This window comes from Ptychodera flava (genome assembly GCF_041260155.1).
Source record: "Ptychodera flava strain L36383 chromosome 3 unlocalized genomic scaffold, AS_Pfla_20210202 Scaffold_25__1_contigs__length_14229661_pilon, whole genome shotgun sequence".
Taxonomy (NCBI): Eukaryota; Metazoa; Hemichordata; class Enteropneusta; family Ptychoderidae; genus Ptychodera; species Ptychodera flava.
This window is the reverse complement of record NW_027248279.1, coordinates 10406769-10422903: the sequence shown is the minus strand read 5'-3', so window position 1 is coordinate 10422903 and position 16135 is coordinate 10406769. Positions and strand designations below refer to the sequence as shown.

The 16135-nt window shown below is 38.7% G+C and overlaps 1 protein-coding gene across 1 annotated transcript; it reads left to right on the top strand.

Moving 5' to 3' along the window:
- Window positions 1–226: 226 nt before the first annotated feature.
- LOC139125323 (uncharacterized) lies at window positions 227–15236 on the top strand. Its single transcript, XM_070691421.1, has 7 exons — window positions 227–425; window positions 584–663; window positions 2725–2949; window positions 7950–8647; window positions 11567–11732; window positions 12831–12966; window positions 13567–15236. The coding sequence occupies exons 3-7, from the start codon at window positions 2794–2796 to the stop codon at window positions 13701–13703; spliced, it is 1293 nt and encodes a 430-aa protein (XP_070547522.1). The 5' UTR covers window positions 227–425; window positions 584–663; window positions 2725–2793; the 3' UTR covers window positions 13704–15236.
- The last annotated feature ends 899 nt before the right edge of the window (window positions 15237–16135 follow it).

The window sequence follows — 16135 nt, the reverse complement described above, 5'->3', positions numbered from 1 at the left end:
ACTATGAAACATTAGGTTTTCTTTACAACAGTTCACGCACTCAGCCTGGCGCCTTTATGGTTGTCGATATTACATAACGATAGGGTCGTCACAAAGGAGAGTACAATTCTTTGACAAACACAACAATGGAGAGTGGGTGATTTCCATTTTCACTTCGAAACAAGACGACCTTTTTCTGACGTACTTCATGAATAATCATGAGCACGGACCGGTCTCGCTTTCGACCCAAAAGCTGTGCAACGTCACTGACCATTTGGGCGTCCTCCGAAGTGTGAGACACATCTCACGCGGTAACTTCCCAGCCGACACCTTGCTACTGCGTATCACTTCGAAACTAACCTATTCTTTTGGACCTTACGTTCGATTCTCCTGGAAGTCTTGACGGTTGGCAACCAACAAAGCCAAGGAAACTACGTTATTCCCCTGTGAGTTTTTTCATTCAACCGTCATTTGTGTTGATTTAGTGCCCGGTGTTGAACGTGTTAGGTGCCATATTTTTTTTCCTGGAGTGTATCTACAGCACCCTCAAGGACGTGTCGATATAGACGGCTCTTACATTTCTCGTACATTTTTTGTTTTCTAGATCTCGTTAGGTTTCCAAGCCACGACACCGTGAATGGTTCGATAAAAGGACACAGTGGTAAATTTTGGAACTCATTTTAGGTAAGTCTGACATTGAAGACACTTCGTGCGTTCAAGTGAAAGTTCTAGTTTGAATTACGAAAATGGCCGAGCATTGAAGCTAAACGTTTTTAGACTCTTTCGTGCGATAGGTCTGATAACGCGATCGCATATATAAGCGCAGCATCCGGTAAAAGTTGTCCCCATCTTTCAGTCTTTCATCGCGTTTTTGTATGCTAATTGCCTCTATAGCAACAGATTTCTGACAAAAGCATGAAGTTATTACAAGAACGATCGTAAATGAACAATGACCGGGCGGATATGGCTTCCAAAATCACAGACTTAAGTTCTTAAGTAGTGTTATGGGTGTAAAAATTTTACGACCCTGTCTGTTAATATAGCGCTAACGACGTTCGAGTTTTGAAAGTTGCTAATTGGGAACAAATTATTCATGTATGTTGTTCACCAGGGGAGCAGTCAAACTGAACATTTGAAGTCGATGGCTGTAACATCTTCTTTCATCATGTGTAACCCCGCCCTAGTTTCTTTTCTAGTTAATCCAAATTCAAGCGTGAATCATCGGTATAAGCCCCGGATCACGACATCACTTGCTCGTTATCCTCAGATGATGTATCACCAATGGTCTCAATTTGATCCATTTTGACATTTCTACAGACAAGTTCTGGCACGAAGGCAAAAAGATATTCGCTCTCGGATCATTATTGGTCATGATCGTTCGGTTGCGATCTTGTTTTGAAGGCATTTGAACCTGTGCCAGCACGTCCATACACCCTGTCATATGGTACTTTCATTGTTCAGTGTTGAGGGCCAGAAATTCAAGAACCCGCGGCTTATACGATTCACAAGTAACGATGGAGGAGGGAGTGCTAAAAGTTGAATCGTAAATTCGATTGCAGGAATACAAAATTATTCTATTGCATTTCGCGTTTCGCCTTTGAACTTTTCATTTAATTTCCATGAATCGATTTTTTCTCTGTCAACACGTGGGTGAGAAACCTTCTTTCCAATACTTAACGTTAAGACTTTCCTTTTTCTTCCCGTCCTTTATTTTAATGTTCATAAACCCAGCAACGGAGACTGTCTGCACAAACAATAATAGCAGGGAGTGAGAATGTAAACCCAGGTAACGTTTGTCTCTGCTGATGACCATTGATAAACGCCCTTGATTGGAATTCCTGTGAACTCCGCGATACAAAGGGGAGGTATCCAGTATGAAACAACGGAAATCAATAATTAAACAATACAATGAGGACCGGAGCAATAACAGCTGTACTATAGAGTAAAGAGGTGTGCAAAATAAATTAGCGTTTACTGTCAAATGTTTTTGCGTTATTGCGTTCTTGGTTTCTTCAAATGATCAGAATAACTCGGTACGTTCTACGCTTTGCCCTCAAATTTTGAAAACATTTCTTATGTCGTTAGTATAAAATGTGCGTTGGTATAACAAAGTAACATTAGAACATATATGATTGGTATGTTTTATATACAGCTTTATGCATATAGTTACATTATGAAGGTAGGAAGCGACAGAAACATTCATGGTTGTATTATATGTACTGAAAATTGACCGGACTGCCTAATCATTTGGATTTAAGTACTTTTTAAACTAATACGTCGCACTAAGCGACCAATCTCCATAATACACCGGGCATCTCTTCCACCTCGAAGTTTGTTTTACAAAAAAAAGTTGTACAAATTGAATGTTTAGGATTGCTGTGTTCAACTTCGTAAGGCCTACATACACGATGTAGAAGTAACAAAGTTGTTACACCACACTTTCAATGACGTGCAAGATAACTCCAATAGAGTAAAACAGGAAAATTTATAAACAGGATTACTGGTATCTGCAATTCCCTTTCTGCACTTAAAATAATTCTGGTAGAAATGTTTCTCGATTGGATACTCGATCGAAGTAATTTCAACAAGTGTAGGCTAAGATTAGGGTTTTTGTCGGCGCAAAGATCTTCACAAAGGCGAAGGCGTACTACTTAAAATGGACTTGTGATCTTAATGATAATAACAAGACAAATCAGATTAAAAATAATGACATAATAATACCAGACAAATCTTCTTGCCTTTCAGGATTTACTTTCATTTTGTTTTGAGAGATTTTACTTCGTAGTGGACGAAAAGGAAGATATCGTCTCCGAAATGGTGATAATCAGCGCACGGACTTTGCGAAAGCTTTTCAAATCTCGCATAATACTATTGCTTATGCTACTCTCTGTTATATCATTCTTACATCTGATGTTAAATGGCAATTTTCACATCGAAGTGTCCAAGCCAACAGAACCACCAAAACCCAAGGTACGTATGCATGTCTTCCATTGTTTGTTACACTTCAAAAAGCCGGAGAGTCGCTTGATGTGAACGTAACTTTCCGATGTGACGAACTGAAGTTATAGATCAAACTCGACTAGATTTTTTATCCGAACTTTGATTTACATTAATCGACTCAGTGTGACAATTAAAACGTTTCGTTCCAAACAGGAGTATCAGACACTGATATATTCATACTTTCCTATTCGGTTAGGGTCAGGATGGCAGGCTGGATAAGCCTTTTCCACTTTGAAATGGTCGACAACCACAACCCAAGGACGAAAACTAAATACAAAATCACTGTCTGGCAATTCGTCCACTGACACAATATGGCCATCAAAATAATATTTGTATTAGGGTTAATATGACCTTCCATCCTGTTAAAATTATTGTTAATGCTACCACATGACCAAAGGCTAAGGTTTGCAAGTCTTTTAGAAAACAACCGAAGTGTTTTGTCAGCAGTACCGGACACCTTTGCAAATGAGTGCAACGGTCAGACTGTATGCTTTAATACAATTTGTTGAACTTTCTGCTCAATGTTTGCCCCCAACAAACCTTCTCTAGAGTTAGGCTACAGCAACCATCTCGAAAACCCTCTCTCAGTGCAACTCGCTCTTATCAATGCTATATCTACCGATATTCATCCACTCCAGCTTTGGCACACACAGTCTCTTATTTACTCACTCATCACCTCTCTCTTTCTTTAATTCATTCATTCTCTCTCTCTCTCTCTCTCTCTCTCTCTCTCTCTCTCTCTCTCTCTCTCTCTCTCTCTCTCTCTCTCTCTCTCTCTCTCTCTCTCTCTCTCTCTCTCTCTCTTTCTCTCCTGATATAACAACAGACCTAATCCCTCAACAATTGGCAAGGCTACTGATTACAAGAATGTGGTTCCACTAGCAAAGGATTACCTAAAATGTCTTGTTAACTTCTTTAGGAGAAAAAGTAACATAGCGGATGTACTTGCACACTCATTGTTTTCTACATCAAGGTGATTGACCATGCTATGATGTGTGGTCTTGTCCTAGTAACGATTCTCATGACAACACCATGCTATGACTACAGATACGGTGCATGTCTATTTCGATTTGTGATGTTAATGGACTACCAAGTCTTTTTAAGTCAAGGCGATTTAAAGCACTATTAGGAACGCCATTAAAAAAAGATCGATATCAGATAAACCCTTTACGGTCGAAACTGCGGTGTGACTGTCACTATGGGGAATTCCCACTTTGCAAAACTTTACTTCTCTGTTGCACGACAAGTCTACTGTAACTTGAAAGTGCCGTGGCAAACAAAATCTGCCGAATTATTCATTTTAATTGTGATTTAATAAGTTTTCCCGCGAAAATTTAATCAAGCAACCGTATCAAACAGAATGGCAAATTTTAACTACCGCGCTTTTATTCATGGGCATTGCTTTCTCTACTAAATTGTTCTATTCTTATGAAAGGAACGTTGGGCAGGGACACGTTAATAGTTGTTGCATCCATCCAGGTTTTGTTCATCGTCTACTGAAAGGTCCAACCATACGTAATTTTTCAAACTGCTTGCTGACGGATATGATCAAGAGAATGAACATAGAGCAGTATAATGATCTGTTTTGACGTGCATGGAATGGCCCCAAGGTATCTGTTCAACACGTTCTAGCGGAACCTCTGGTCCATGGAGACACATTTATTGGAAGAAAAGAGACGACTAAGTCATTAGGGAATCCGATATACTGTCTTCTTCATTGAATCTTTTGCAGCAGAGGTCTACGAATCAGTCAATTTCTCATTTTTGAATGATATTTTCTCTAATATTGATTTAGAAAATATAAGGATGACACATTGTGCATAGCAGCTTTGAGTTGGAATACACAAGAGAAATTTATCACATTTCTATTGGAACAGTGAGTGTTGGCTTTGTCAGAATTTGCAGTGTAAAGACAAGAACTCGGCTACAGTACACAGTATAGAAACTCCTGATTAGCCATAGTCAACAGTACTAACACACCCATAAGTAATTCTCAAATGAAAATACGTTCGGAAGTTTGACGACGAACGCGTATCTCAAACTACCACTGGAGCTAAAGAAGCAATGGGCTGCACAAAATATGGCCTCGAAAGCACATCACTTTTGCATTCTGTTTTGCAGTTTAGACACTATTCAAATCAAGGTAGCTTACGTTGTTGTAAAGTGATGCAATGTTGTTGAAAATTGACTTTGATAGCTGTGTACCCTTAACCTGTAAACTTTGGTTCTTTGTCTTGTCATGTTGACAGCCTCTACACTTGCACATACTGTCCATAGTTTTATCTACACTGCATATCTATGCACGTTCTCCATTCAAATCTCACACGGGAAATTTTTAGAACGCCATTCCCAGAATTGATCGATTTGTTTATGGAGGACAATTTTCTTGAACATCACCCATTTACTTAATTAAGGCTAATTTGCATAACGTGAATAAGAATTCCGCGGTGCTCTAATAAAATCGACAACTCGGCGTCACAATCCCCTCTTCACATTCTTCGCAGCGACATTGGTCGGAAACGCCATTTGGCGAGTTTCCCACAGCGAGGCTAAACGCTTAGAGAACGTCGGAATTCAGTTCCGCCGCCTGTATAATTGCGGTATTGTTTGATCACGGAGTCAATAGATACAATGAGAGTTTAATAAGTAGCAGTTCACTTTCATTGCTAAATCAATCGATGAAGGGGACGATGTCTTTATATGTCATTGGTGAAGATTCTCCTGTGTTGGGCCAACGTCGTTTGCTTCTACAAGCATTGACCAATGTTTGGCAAAACTTTTCAACGATGTACGAAGTGTGCATTTTTAACAATGGAATGCAGAGATCACGAATTGGTGCACGCTTTCACATTTTTAATGTTTTAGTGCAATTTATTCAGTCCGATATCATCGTCTGGCAAAATGCTTTAAGTTTGTATTTTGCTTACCTTTCACAGTGACTATAGAAATTGACGAAAAAACGTCTAAGTGAGATGGCCTGACAAAGATCTTAAAGCTGATTTTCGTATCATTCTGAGGACTAATATTGTATGATATACTTCATCTTGAATTTCTTAAAATATGGAGAATCATTATTCCCGTTTGGCAAATTTTACATCATCCTAATATCAAATTATATGGGATTCGTAATTCTCTCTTAGTTTCTCTTTTCGGAATATCGTAGCATGATGGCGCCATCCCCTCATTTTCTCATGAGTTTGATAAAATTACTGAGATTTACCACACAGCAATGTAGTTGAACTTCAAAGCAGCCTGTGGAACGGTGAAAATTGTGTTTCTGACATGGGTAGCTCTCTATACTGTAGGTGGTGTGTTTGAACAGGTCCATGGCAGCCCGCATATCTATTAGTGATCTTTCTGTCTCATCCTAATCAATACATTGCGAAGACATGGCACATTCCGTGAGGATTATGCGAAAAGAAAACTGGTTTCGTGTTTCGGCATAAAGCAAACAACGGCAGACTTTGAAATTAATTACGGATTACGTACTCTACGAAGATTGAAAAATACCGAACATCGATTTATGGATAAGAGAAATATCGATTCAAAAATAAGAAAGGGGTTTGAAAGTCCTGGTGGTCTGAGAAACATCCACGTGACTACATAGGTCAATCAGCCCTTGATGTCACGTGACGTCATTCTCAGATATAAAACTCGTTTTTTGCATTCCTAGAGTTTCTTTATAGGGTTTACACTGTCCATGTAGTGTCTCATTTCTTGTGTCAACTTGCGATTTGAAATATGACGTCTTCATTGCTCATAGTCTTTGCCACTTACAATGAAAGACGCCATTGATAAACATAAAACACTGACAATAATTGTCGACACCAAACCTGCAAAACATGTTTTATTTTTTTGTTTTGAATTGTTGGAAAACATTCCTCCACATCTTTAATTATTTATGACTTTGGAATGAACGAAAACAATCCAGGGAAAATTTATTCAGCGTTTTGAATCCAATGTTTATCGACAGCTGCGAGTTATTTTGTCACATGATAACTCTGGAATTTGAGTTCAAAACATTAAATACTCATCTACGTCAACAAGAGCGGTGTTGTCAGTTTGCAAGACTGATGAAAAAGTAAGGGCGATAGATGAACTTGAAGGAGTCGGTGCCCTCGTACTGTGCACAAAGATAGTTTCTTACATAACAGTCGCACAAGAATTTCCATTTTTGCATTATTCACATGGTGATGTACAATAGAATGTTTTAATTACTGTTGTTACGTCAATCGTCATCGACAACATTGTGTTCAACTTCAAAAGCTTTTATCATTACGGCAATAGTCCGGTAGTGGTACCGACAATGCATTGCACTCAGTACCACCAATATGAAATTCTGTGATTTATCTGTGGCAGGTACGACGTCATCGGTTTGTGGCGATAGCACTTCTTTAATGGCGCCGTTTGTGTTCCCTAAAATCTGCCATAGTATTTTAGCATAATTGATTCACGATATGACAAAAATAACTTCTCAATTGACTTGAAAGACTTTTATCCCTAGCTGATAATCCTTTCGACGTTGAATGAATTTGATGTTTGTGTGTGCTTTTTATTTGCTGTGTGTTCTTTCTTGTTTTGTCTTGTACTACATTTTGTTTTGTTCTGTACATTTTTATTGACTGCATCCGGTCATTGGGCTTCACCTGTTGTATATCAGTGCAAATAAATAAATAAATAAATAAATAAATAAATAAATCCCTTCTTGTCTATTTGTTCCTCCCTGCCGTTGCAGATCTTCTTTCTGTATATCAATATATCCTTGTCTTTCTAACTCCCTCTATCTGTTCCGTCCCGTCTCTCAAATTTTCACCAGTACACTCGTTTATGCAAGTATAACAGAAAATCGAAACTTTTACAATGATGTCGAAGTTTCCATGAATTAGGCGATGGATGCCAAGGAACTCTCAAGCTCGTGTCGAATCACATGACTTCTTCATGTAAGTGTCTCTCTGTTTTTCTTATTACAGGAATTAAGGCCAATTTCAGATTTCTTCGAGAAAGACCAACCACGCTTCGGAGACAGTCGGAATCGTTACCTATTTCCACTCTATGATATCTTTGACGGTGGACCCAACTGGGCCTTTTCGATGTTCAGGGTCGGTGCGCATTTAGCTATGTACCAGAACAGGAGTGTAGTGACTGTTCCGTTCCGTGTGCACGACAGACTCCAAGAGAATGTAATCTTTCAACTGAAAACAGTTGAAGAGACAATCGACGTGGACGAACTCAAAAAGGTTATGTCTGTGGCCACTGTGGAGGAATTTTACAACGCTTGTAACGATTCGCTGAACGATCTGGAAAGAAAGATTATGGAACACATCTTGAACGAGGATATGGAAAACAGCAAGCGTTTCTGGGGAATGTTCTACGCCTTGGACGAACTACGAAAGACGTATCCACCAAAGGTTGTTGTGAACTGGGAGGATCCGAAGGAAAAACACGAACTATTCCTGAAGGAAACTGCCGACCAGCGATGTCTATTGATCTCAAAAAGCGAGGACATAGTTCCCTTGATAACGCCCTACCACGACGAGATCGATAACCACATCGACAAGCACTTCATCTGGGCATCCTACGTCCGTAAAATGGTCGATCCGATTTACGACAAAATTTGCGACGGGGAGAGATTCGCCGTGGTGCACTGGAGAAATCGTACAGGCGAAAAGTAAGTGTCAAGTGACGTCACTTCTTTCAACTCTCCAGCCTGTTTCTAGTCGGTGGCACTCAATGTTAGGTTGTTGATATCGATTCCTCTATTCTGCCAAGTTCACATATGTCACCATCAAGGTCAAGTTGATCATAAACAGTGAGGCATAACATGTCTATTGTGTTACATTTTCCACAAAATTTGAACAATTGAAGACATAGAAGAGCCCTGAAAACACAAATACTGTAAACACGATTATTATAGACTGAGGCTGTTATAATAGAGTAAGCCAAGTAGATGAAAATAAATATGGTTTTGGCTCTTAACTGCTTTAACTGACTTGGGAAATAATATGCCTGACAGAATAAAAGTCATAGAATATGTGTTGTCTTCAACTTTGAGCTGTTAGTCCGTGGTATGGGGAAGCGGTAGCCGTCAGTTCCTCAGATAATTGTCCATAATATGTTTTCTATTCTGTCATCACGATTGTCTGCATAATATTGTTAAACTCTAAACAATATATTAGCTGCAGAGTTGCCTTTCGTTTGAAAGTTTCAGAAATAGAAAGTCGGTAACAAAATATTCTAGGTTGTTTAAAGTAACAAAGAACCAATATATAAAATTGCGCGACAAGCGCAGATGGAAGAGGTTAAAAAACGATATGGTAAAGCTATGATTTCAAACAATTTGTCGTTGTCATTCTTGTGTAACAAAATATGTATAACCGGATCTTTCTCCATTTTTATTTAAATATTGGAGAAAATAATTCACGCTAGAATTCGCAGTAAGGTTATTGTGCTCAATGTTTACAGAAATTTATGCTGACCTTTGAACCAGTGCGAAAAAAAACTTTAGTGGCTTATAATATTCCAAAGACCTGCCTGTTTAATGTCAGATTCGCAATAATTATGTTGCTTCAATTTTCGGTAGAGACTTTGATGTGTGCTGTTTATACAGATCCCCAGCCTGACATACTTTTAATGTCGTCTTATCGAGACACACTTTTAAGTTCTAACACTAAGAAAGGCAAGGTGATGAGGGATTGAACATGGCCGAAACTAGCCTGCCCCGAAAACCACCAATACACTGCCTTGGGCAGCGTTTGTCACACAACCACCTGTTATCTCAAGTATTCATGAGATGTTCTATAAGTACAGTCCCCCATTTGCTTACTTTTCCTGAGTACGTTTTGAACTCCGTTCTTTATGTGATAGAATTCTATAGTCACTCGATACAGTCATACCCTTGTTAAGACATTGGTACTTTTCGTCCAAATCACAATTCGTACACTTTGTGATAAAGTCTGTATCGGGAGGAACTCTGTGTCGTTAAAACTTACGAAACTGTAACAATTCGTTCAAGCATCGAGAAAAACGTTTTTCTCGAGGGTCCGTGGTTCAAGTTTGCTCACACTTTGAATTTTTATGGCATTTATGAACATACTTGCTATACCTGCTTCTACAAGTTTTCAGGAATCATACACAATACAAACATTGCAGTCATTACGGCCCTACATTCCCCTGTGTCTGACAAACCAAATTCCAAAGATAGTTTCATCGATCCAATGATAAAATGTTGTTTCTGGACGATGACACGTAAGACCGTACAATTGAATTTCACGATGACGTCACTCTGTTGGAACAGACAAATGTTTATTCTTCTCAGATTGCTCTAGGACTTTATCAACATTCTTGTTTTTGCAATTTGTGAAACCACCTAAGGACTGAAATCCCAAACAGAAGCAAAGAGCCTTGTTTGCTTTTGCAGCCATTAATGTAAAGTTTGGCAAACCACTCTCTTTAGAAGACCTGTTGGAAACCATCAAAGTGGATATTCAAATCACAGACTGAGGAGATGGATTCACTATTGTCTCTATGTAAATCTACTCATAACAACATTGTAGTTTGTGATGTACTTATGCAAAGACTTCTAAAAGATCCAGGGTTTTCTTACGCCACAGTTCTGCTTGCTCACACTATTCTCCTACAGGTGTAGAACATTAGGGATATTTTTAGTTATCCAAGAGAACCCTGGGATAGTTTGTTCATTACACTAGTTCTTTTTAATTTCGTCGTCATGTTTCGGCTGCGTCTTCAAATAGAAGACATGTTTGCAAATTTGCGAGAACAACATCACCATTTCGTGTCCGTTTTACTGTAATATGATATTCTCCAACCCATCATTTCAATCGCAAAACCCTCGTATGTAGAACATGAACTGTGTACAGTGAGAAAGTATATACTCGAACTTTTCTGATGCGACGGCATCTCTCGTTATTTTGCTCCTGACAAACTTATTTCGATTTGACGAACTGCACTGATGATGACGTGTTTCTCTTGGATTATTTACCGTGCTTAACGACATACACATGATAATATCAGGGAATGTCCATTCGAAAGCGTTACAGTTCAGCTTATTAGAATACAATCCAGACAATTGTATTCCCGTTCTTTACTATGACAGACAAACAGCGAATTGACGAGGGTCGTAATTCACATAACAGTGCATGGACGGGTAGAATGGGCAATTTCACAGAGTGTTTGCTCGGTCAAATAGAAAGCAGACTGACGCACTCACACATATTAATGATGCCCCTACTCATAGCCCTCTAAAAGTACAAACCCGACATTATTTGCACTCTTTTCGAGTATACGGTCACTGTACGTTCACTTATTTTTCTCATTTTTTTTAAATGCGACTTAGTGCTGCTATCCACAGCCTGCCTCCCCTCTCTCTCCCTCTCTCTCTCTCTCTCTCTCTCTCTCTCTCTCTCTCTCTCTCTCTCTCTCTCTCTCTCTCTCTCTCTCTCTCTCTCTCTCTCTCTCTCTCTCTCTCTCTCTCTCTCTCTCTCAAAACCTGTCGTTTTGCTTTTCATGACTAATTTGAAACATAAGTAATTGTGAATATACTAATAAAATGTACACTGTTCTTTCTCAGCTGTATTGCAGGCAGTAACTGGGCTCCCAATATATGCAAAGAAAAAGAGCAAGCCGAAGTGAAGGCTTTGATTGGACTTTCAAATCAGATAGCCCACTCAATAGCAGACTTTGTTAAATCTATGAACTACAAATGTATATACATCTCATATCCACCATTTGAACAGGTAAGTGTTCCATTATGATCACTGTGATTTTATTTTATTACATCTACAAGATTTTAATACAATTAGATTCTTTGAAATGCGTTTCGTTATTGAGTAAGTCTGCATATCGCAGATTGGGGATTTGGTCGAGCGGTTTTGTCTGTGGCTTCTCCGCTAGGTGCCGTACGTTGTGAGTTCGAACCCGATTGAAACCACCGTGTTTCAGAAGGCTGTAACGACCTCGCAACCAGCTGGTACTACGGTACTGTAAATATGTGTGTAGACGTTTGTACAAACTTAAGTCTATATGTACTTCACTCGAACCGTTGGTCCATGGCAAAGTCAATTTACAGTAAATTACGCAGCGACAGAGACTTTGAATAGCATACCATACGTCATATGGAACATAAAGAAAAGAGCTCATTTTCAACGTGATTATACAAAATACCTGCAGTCCTTGGATTAGTTTGTGAAGTATCTTTACTATTCTTTTCTTTTTGATGTAGAATTTTGTAACTTTGCCCTGTTAATGATATTTTTCCGACACCCCCCCCCCCCTTCCCACCTCTTCCTACAGTTTTCATATGTATGTTAGCGAAGTACAGTTTGCCAAGAATTATCAAAAGATGAATTAATAACGTAACGTGTCTGGAGGCGGACTCGATTATTTTCTGGACAACTAAATTCTGCACTCCTTTTCACCAATTCATGTACTTAAATTATTGTATGAATTCTTATTTTAATCGTCCTTTGGGGGATAAACATTATCATTGTAATTAAACATTCTTCAAAAGATATCCATCAATGTCTTCAGTGCGTTGATGCCTCTGTCCTTGAGATTAGATTTTTACTGCATTGAATTTTTGCATTTTTATACTCTTGCAAAGTTTCATCTCAAAATAATCTGTCCCAGTGGTATGGTAATACTTACCCGTCTCTCAAGGATGCTCTGATATTCTCTAATACTATCGTATAGCACGATAAGCAACGCCTACAAGGGTGCGTTCCGATGGGAGCACAGCGCCATCTATGGCAGGCTGGGTGACGACGTGACGCGGATTTCGTGAACGGTTTGTCTCACTGACCAACGTTAATCTTTTACCTTATTGTACATCACAGGACCTCGTGCGCAGACTCGATAATTTGGTACCGAAGATATTTTCACTCAGAGATGTATATAGAATGTCACCAGAGATAACAAGCCACAAAGACGATCTTTATATCATATCTATGGTGGAACAAGAAATCTCACTCAGTAAGTAGAACAATTGACAAATCATTCCACATTTAATATTTTGGAAAACAAAAACAGTGGTTTTGCTCAGAATGGCATGACTTCAGTCACAGCAGAGCATTGGCAACATATCCGATGTAAAATGTATGTCGAGTATAAGATAAAGTTAGCAGTTTTGGGTTGCTGCCAAAGTACCGTGTGCCCTCTCAGACACCAATATTTCATCTTGGCGATATTCAGTTCGTATGCGGTTAGAAATGAAATTATGGATAGAACATTGCCAAGTACTTTTTCGACAGTATCAAGAACATTTTATCTTTTTTCACATGTAGAGATCTCAGAATATTACGAGCTCTATGTGCAGCTGGCTTTGAATTTGATAAATTATAGATAGATGCATAATAGACTCTGCAAACTTTACAGTCTAATGAGCAATCACACCAGTCTTGCTAAATGATTGAGTAGGGGTTTTATTTTGACACTCACCGACCACGTTGAGTTAGTATATAGATGTTTTTACCATTCACGGCTTCAGGATAGGAATTATAAGCTTGATTGCCACCTGTATCTGAACCATTTTGAGCTGAAACTCTGAGTGCTCTGTCTATTTGTTGCTTGTAGGAGCAGACTTTTTCATCGGCTGGCGAGTATCGAGTTGGTCTGGAATTGTGGCAAGAATGAGGGACGCCAAGGAAAGACCAAGGAAAGTTTTGTCACTGCTTCCCGGAATGCCAAAAGAACTTGCAGAATTTGAATAAAAATACAGTATGGAACCACAAACTTTGATGACGTATAATATTTAATAAGAACTGCAATAATTCTCTAACAGCAAGCCAGAAAGACATTCAGTTACGGCTCTATGCATCTGTTGATTGCGTTGCAATCAGCTGGAAATTTGTGCGCTGATGCTGAACAGTGTATCGTCATGGCGACACGCCTATTCGCATGCCGGAAGACCTCGGCTACGAGGTCACGTTAGAGCCGTAATAATTGCCATATAAGGATGTGTCTGTCGTAAATGCTCGGCAAGATATGGCATTGCCTCAGAGTTCTTAAACGACGAAATATTTTATTGACTGTACAGTACAAGTTACTTCCATGTACAGCGTCTGCTGTTTTTATGCAAATGTGCCGTTTTTATGTTTTTGATGTGTCGTCTGGCGGTTAGTTGGCTATTTTCAGCTGATATTCATCGGTGTCATCTACAGAGTCACGTTTCCGTATCATGACATATGTTTGACCATGGTAATCAAGAAAGAGAGAAAAGATAAAATAATGAAAAAAATACATAATGAAGGCAAAATAACGAAAAAATTCATAAAATAAACATGAAAGCAATTCCTTATTCTCAGAGTAATTTTGACAATGCAACTCGTGCGAGATCTCGTACATTCAAATGAAATCGCCGACCATCACGTGATCAGGATGATCGTTGCGAGAGTTAGTTTCAAACGTGGGCTACCTTGGAATGTTGTAGCCATTATCTTGAAGTTCCAAAGACCATTTGGATACGTCATTCTAGTTGAATTTCGTTTGTGGTTTACTTTCCGTATTCATAGTTAAGCTTATGTGTAACTGTATATTTTGATTCTAATATCAGTAAATTTATTTCTATTGCATTAAGACATCTATTGCGATGTAGCACTTTGTTTTATTTTCACCGATGTTATTTCTAGTATACTACTAATGCTTTATTTATACTACACTCAAAAAAAAATAAAATAAAAAATGTTTTGACTAGATTTCTAAAATTATTTTGTAGATTTATAATAAGGAGATATTTTTTGTAGTAATTAGATATAAATTGTTCGTTATAAGTAAGTTAGCTTTCCTTAGTTCTTGTAGGTATCTAGATTTTCAGATTAGTAAGCTATTTTGTTAGTTTCAAATATTACTTTAATATATGTTAAAATTATACTTTGGCACGAAACATTATTGCTTCCATTCTGTACAAGGTGGTTGTGGTGAATTCACCCTGATTTCGATAATTTTCGATATAAAATTGCTTCATTTCCGTATCAGGATCCAAACAACTTGCACAGCTGACGCCGTTCTTTTCGTTTCATCAAAACACAGAAACTCCTTCAGTTTTCGAAACTTCATTACGATCCCCTGAAAAAGAAACACGTGACCGAGTTACCATGGAGACTATCGTGATACTGATGTACGTGATAACAAACTCATTCAATCAGTAGATAGCCGAAGTTTTGTCCTTGCTGTCAATAGTTGCCATTTTTAGTGCAAATTTTGTCGCTCAATTTGTTAATTTTAATAAAAAATGAAATACGCCATCCCATGTGTGCGTTTATTCACTTTTCTCCGTTGGGTTTGTGTACTGAAGGCTGAACGTAATGATGAAACAATTTGTGAACTCGATGATATCCCCAATTATAAGTTTGTTGACAAACAAGTGTTAAAAACTGAAAGGCAGGGAAAGCTCCGGAGCCATTAAGTGGATTTCACACTTCTGATGACCTACCTGACCCCAAAGGTTCTAGGAGTGTGACCCCCTGGTTATTTTCCCGGCCATTGCAACACACTGATAGGAAATGTCCGGGGGTGACAGCCCCGATATCCCTCCTTTGTCACAGTGTTAACCAGACATCTCGTAAGTGTCATATAACAACACAGTGAACGCTCATACACGTTGTCGTACGCGTATTATTTCGGATTTTTGGAGGTCTTGTGTCAGTTTACAGGAACAGGATAGTAGTTATTACCAACATCAGAAACGCTTGCTGTGATTTCCCGACGGCTTTGTCGTAGATTAGGCCTATTACTCTACTTTTTATGAACAATTTGATAAAAAAATATTTAGATATCATAGCAATTCTACCGTCACATTGTAGAAAAGAGCATAGCAAAATCATCCGCTACGTACACTTGAACCTGCAAATTTCACACGTCAGCATGGATACACGTACGCTACCGTCAGTAAGACCTAGTCGCAATTGATCCAGTTATGTTTGAATGACCTCTCATATTTCATCCTACCAACGTAGTGACCCCTGTTTTATAAGCCTAGTTGTGAGGAACTGTAGGTCGCTCAGAGTCTTTCAACAGAAATGAAAAGATTCCTTGATCCAAAGGGCAGAATCCGTCATGTCGTTCAATCCAAAATGGCAAACATATCTTTGAAGTGCTTGACCTCAACAACATGAGAAAGTTGTCGCTCGATACCTTCAATTTG

Coding starts and splice junctions, on each gene's coding strand:
- LOC139125323 (XM_070691421.1), top strand. CDS start 2,794: ATGGTGATAATCAGCGCACGGACTTTGCGAAAGCTTTTCAAATCTCGC. Junction 8,648..11,566: donor AGAAATCGTACAGGCGAAAA/GTAAGTGTCAAG, acceptor GTTCTTTCTCAG/CTGTATTGCAGGCAGTAACT. Junction 11,733..12,830: donor CATATCCACCATTTGAACAG/GTAAGTGTTCCA, acceptor TGTACATCACAG/GACCTCGTGCGCAGACTCGA.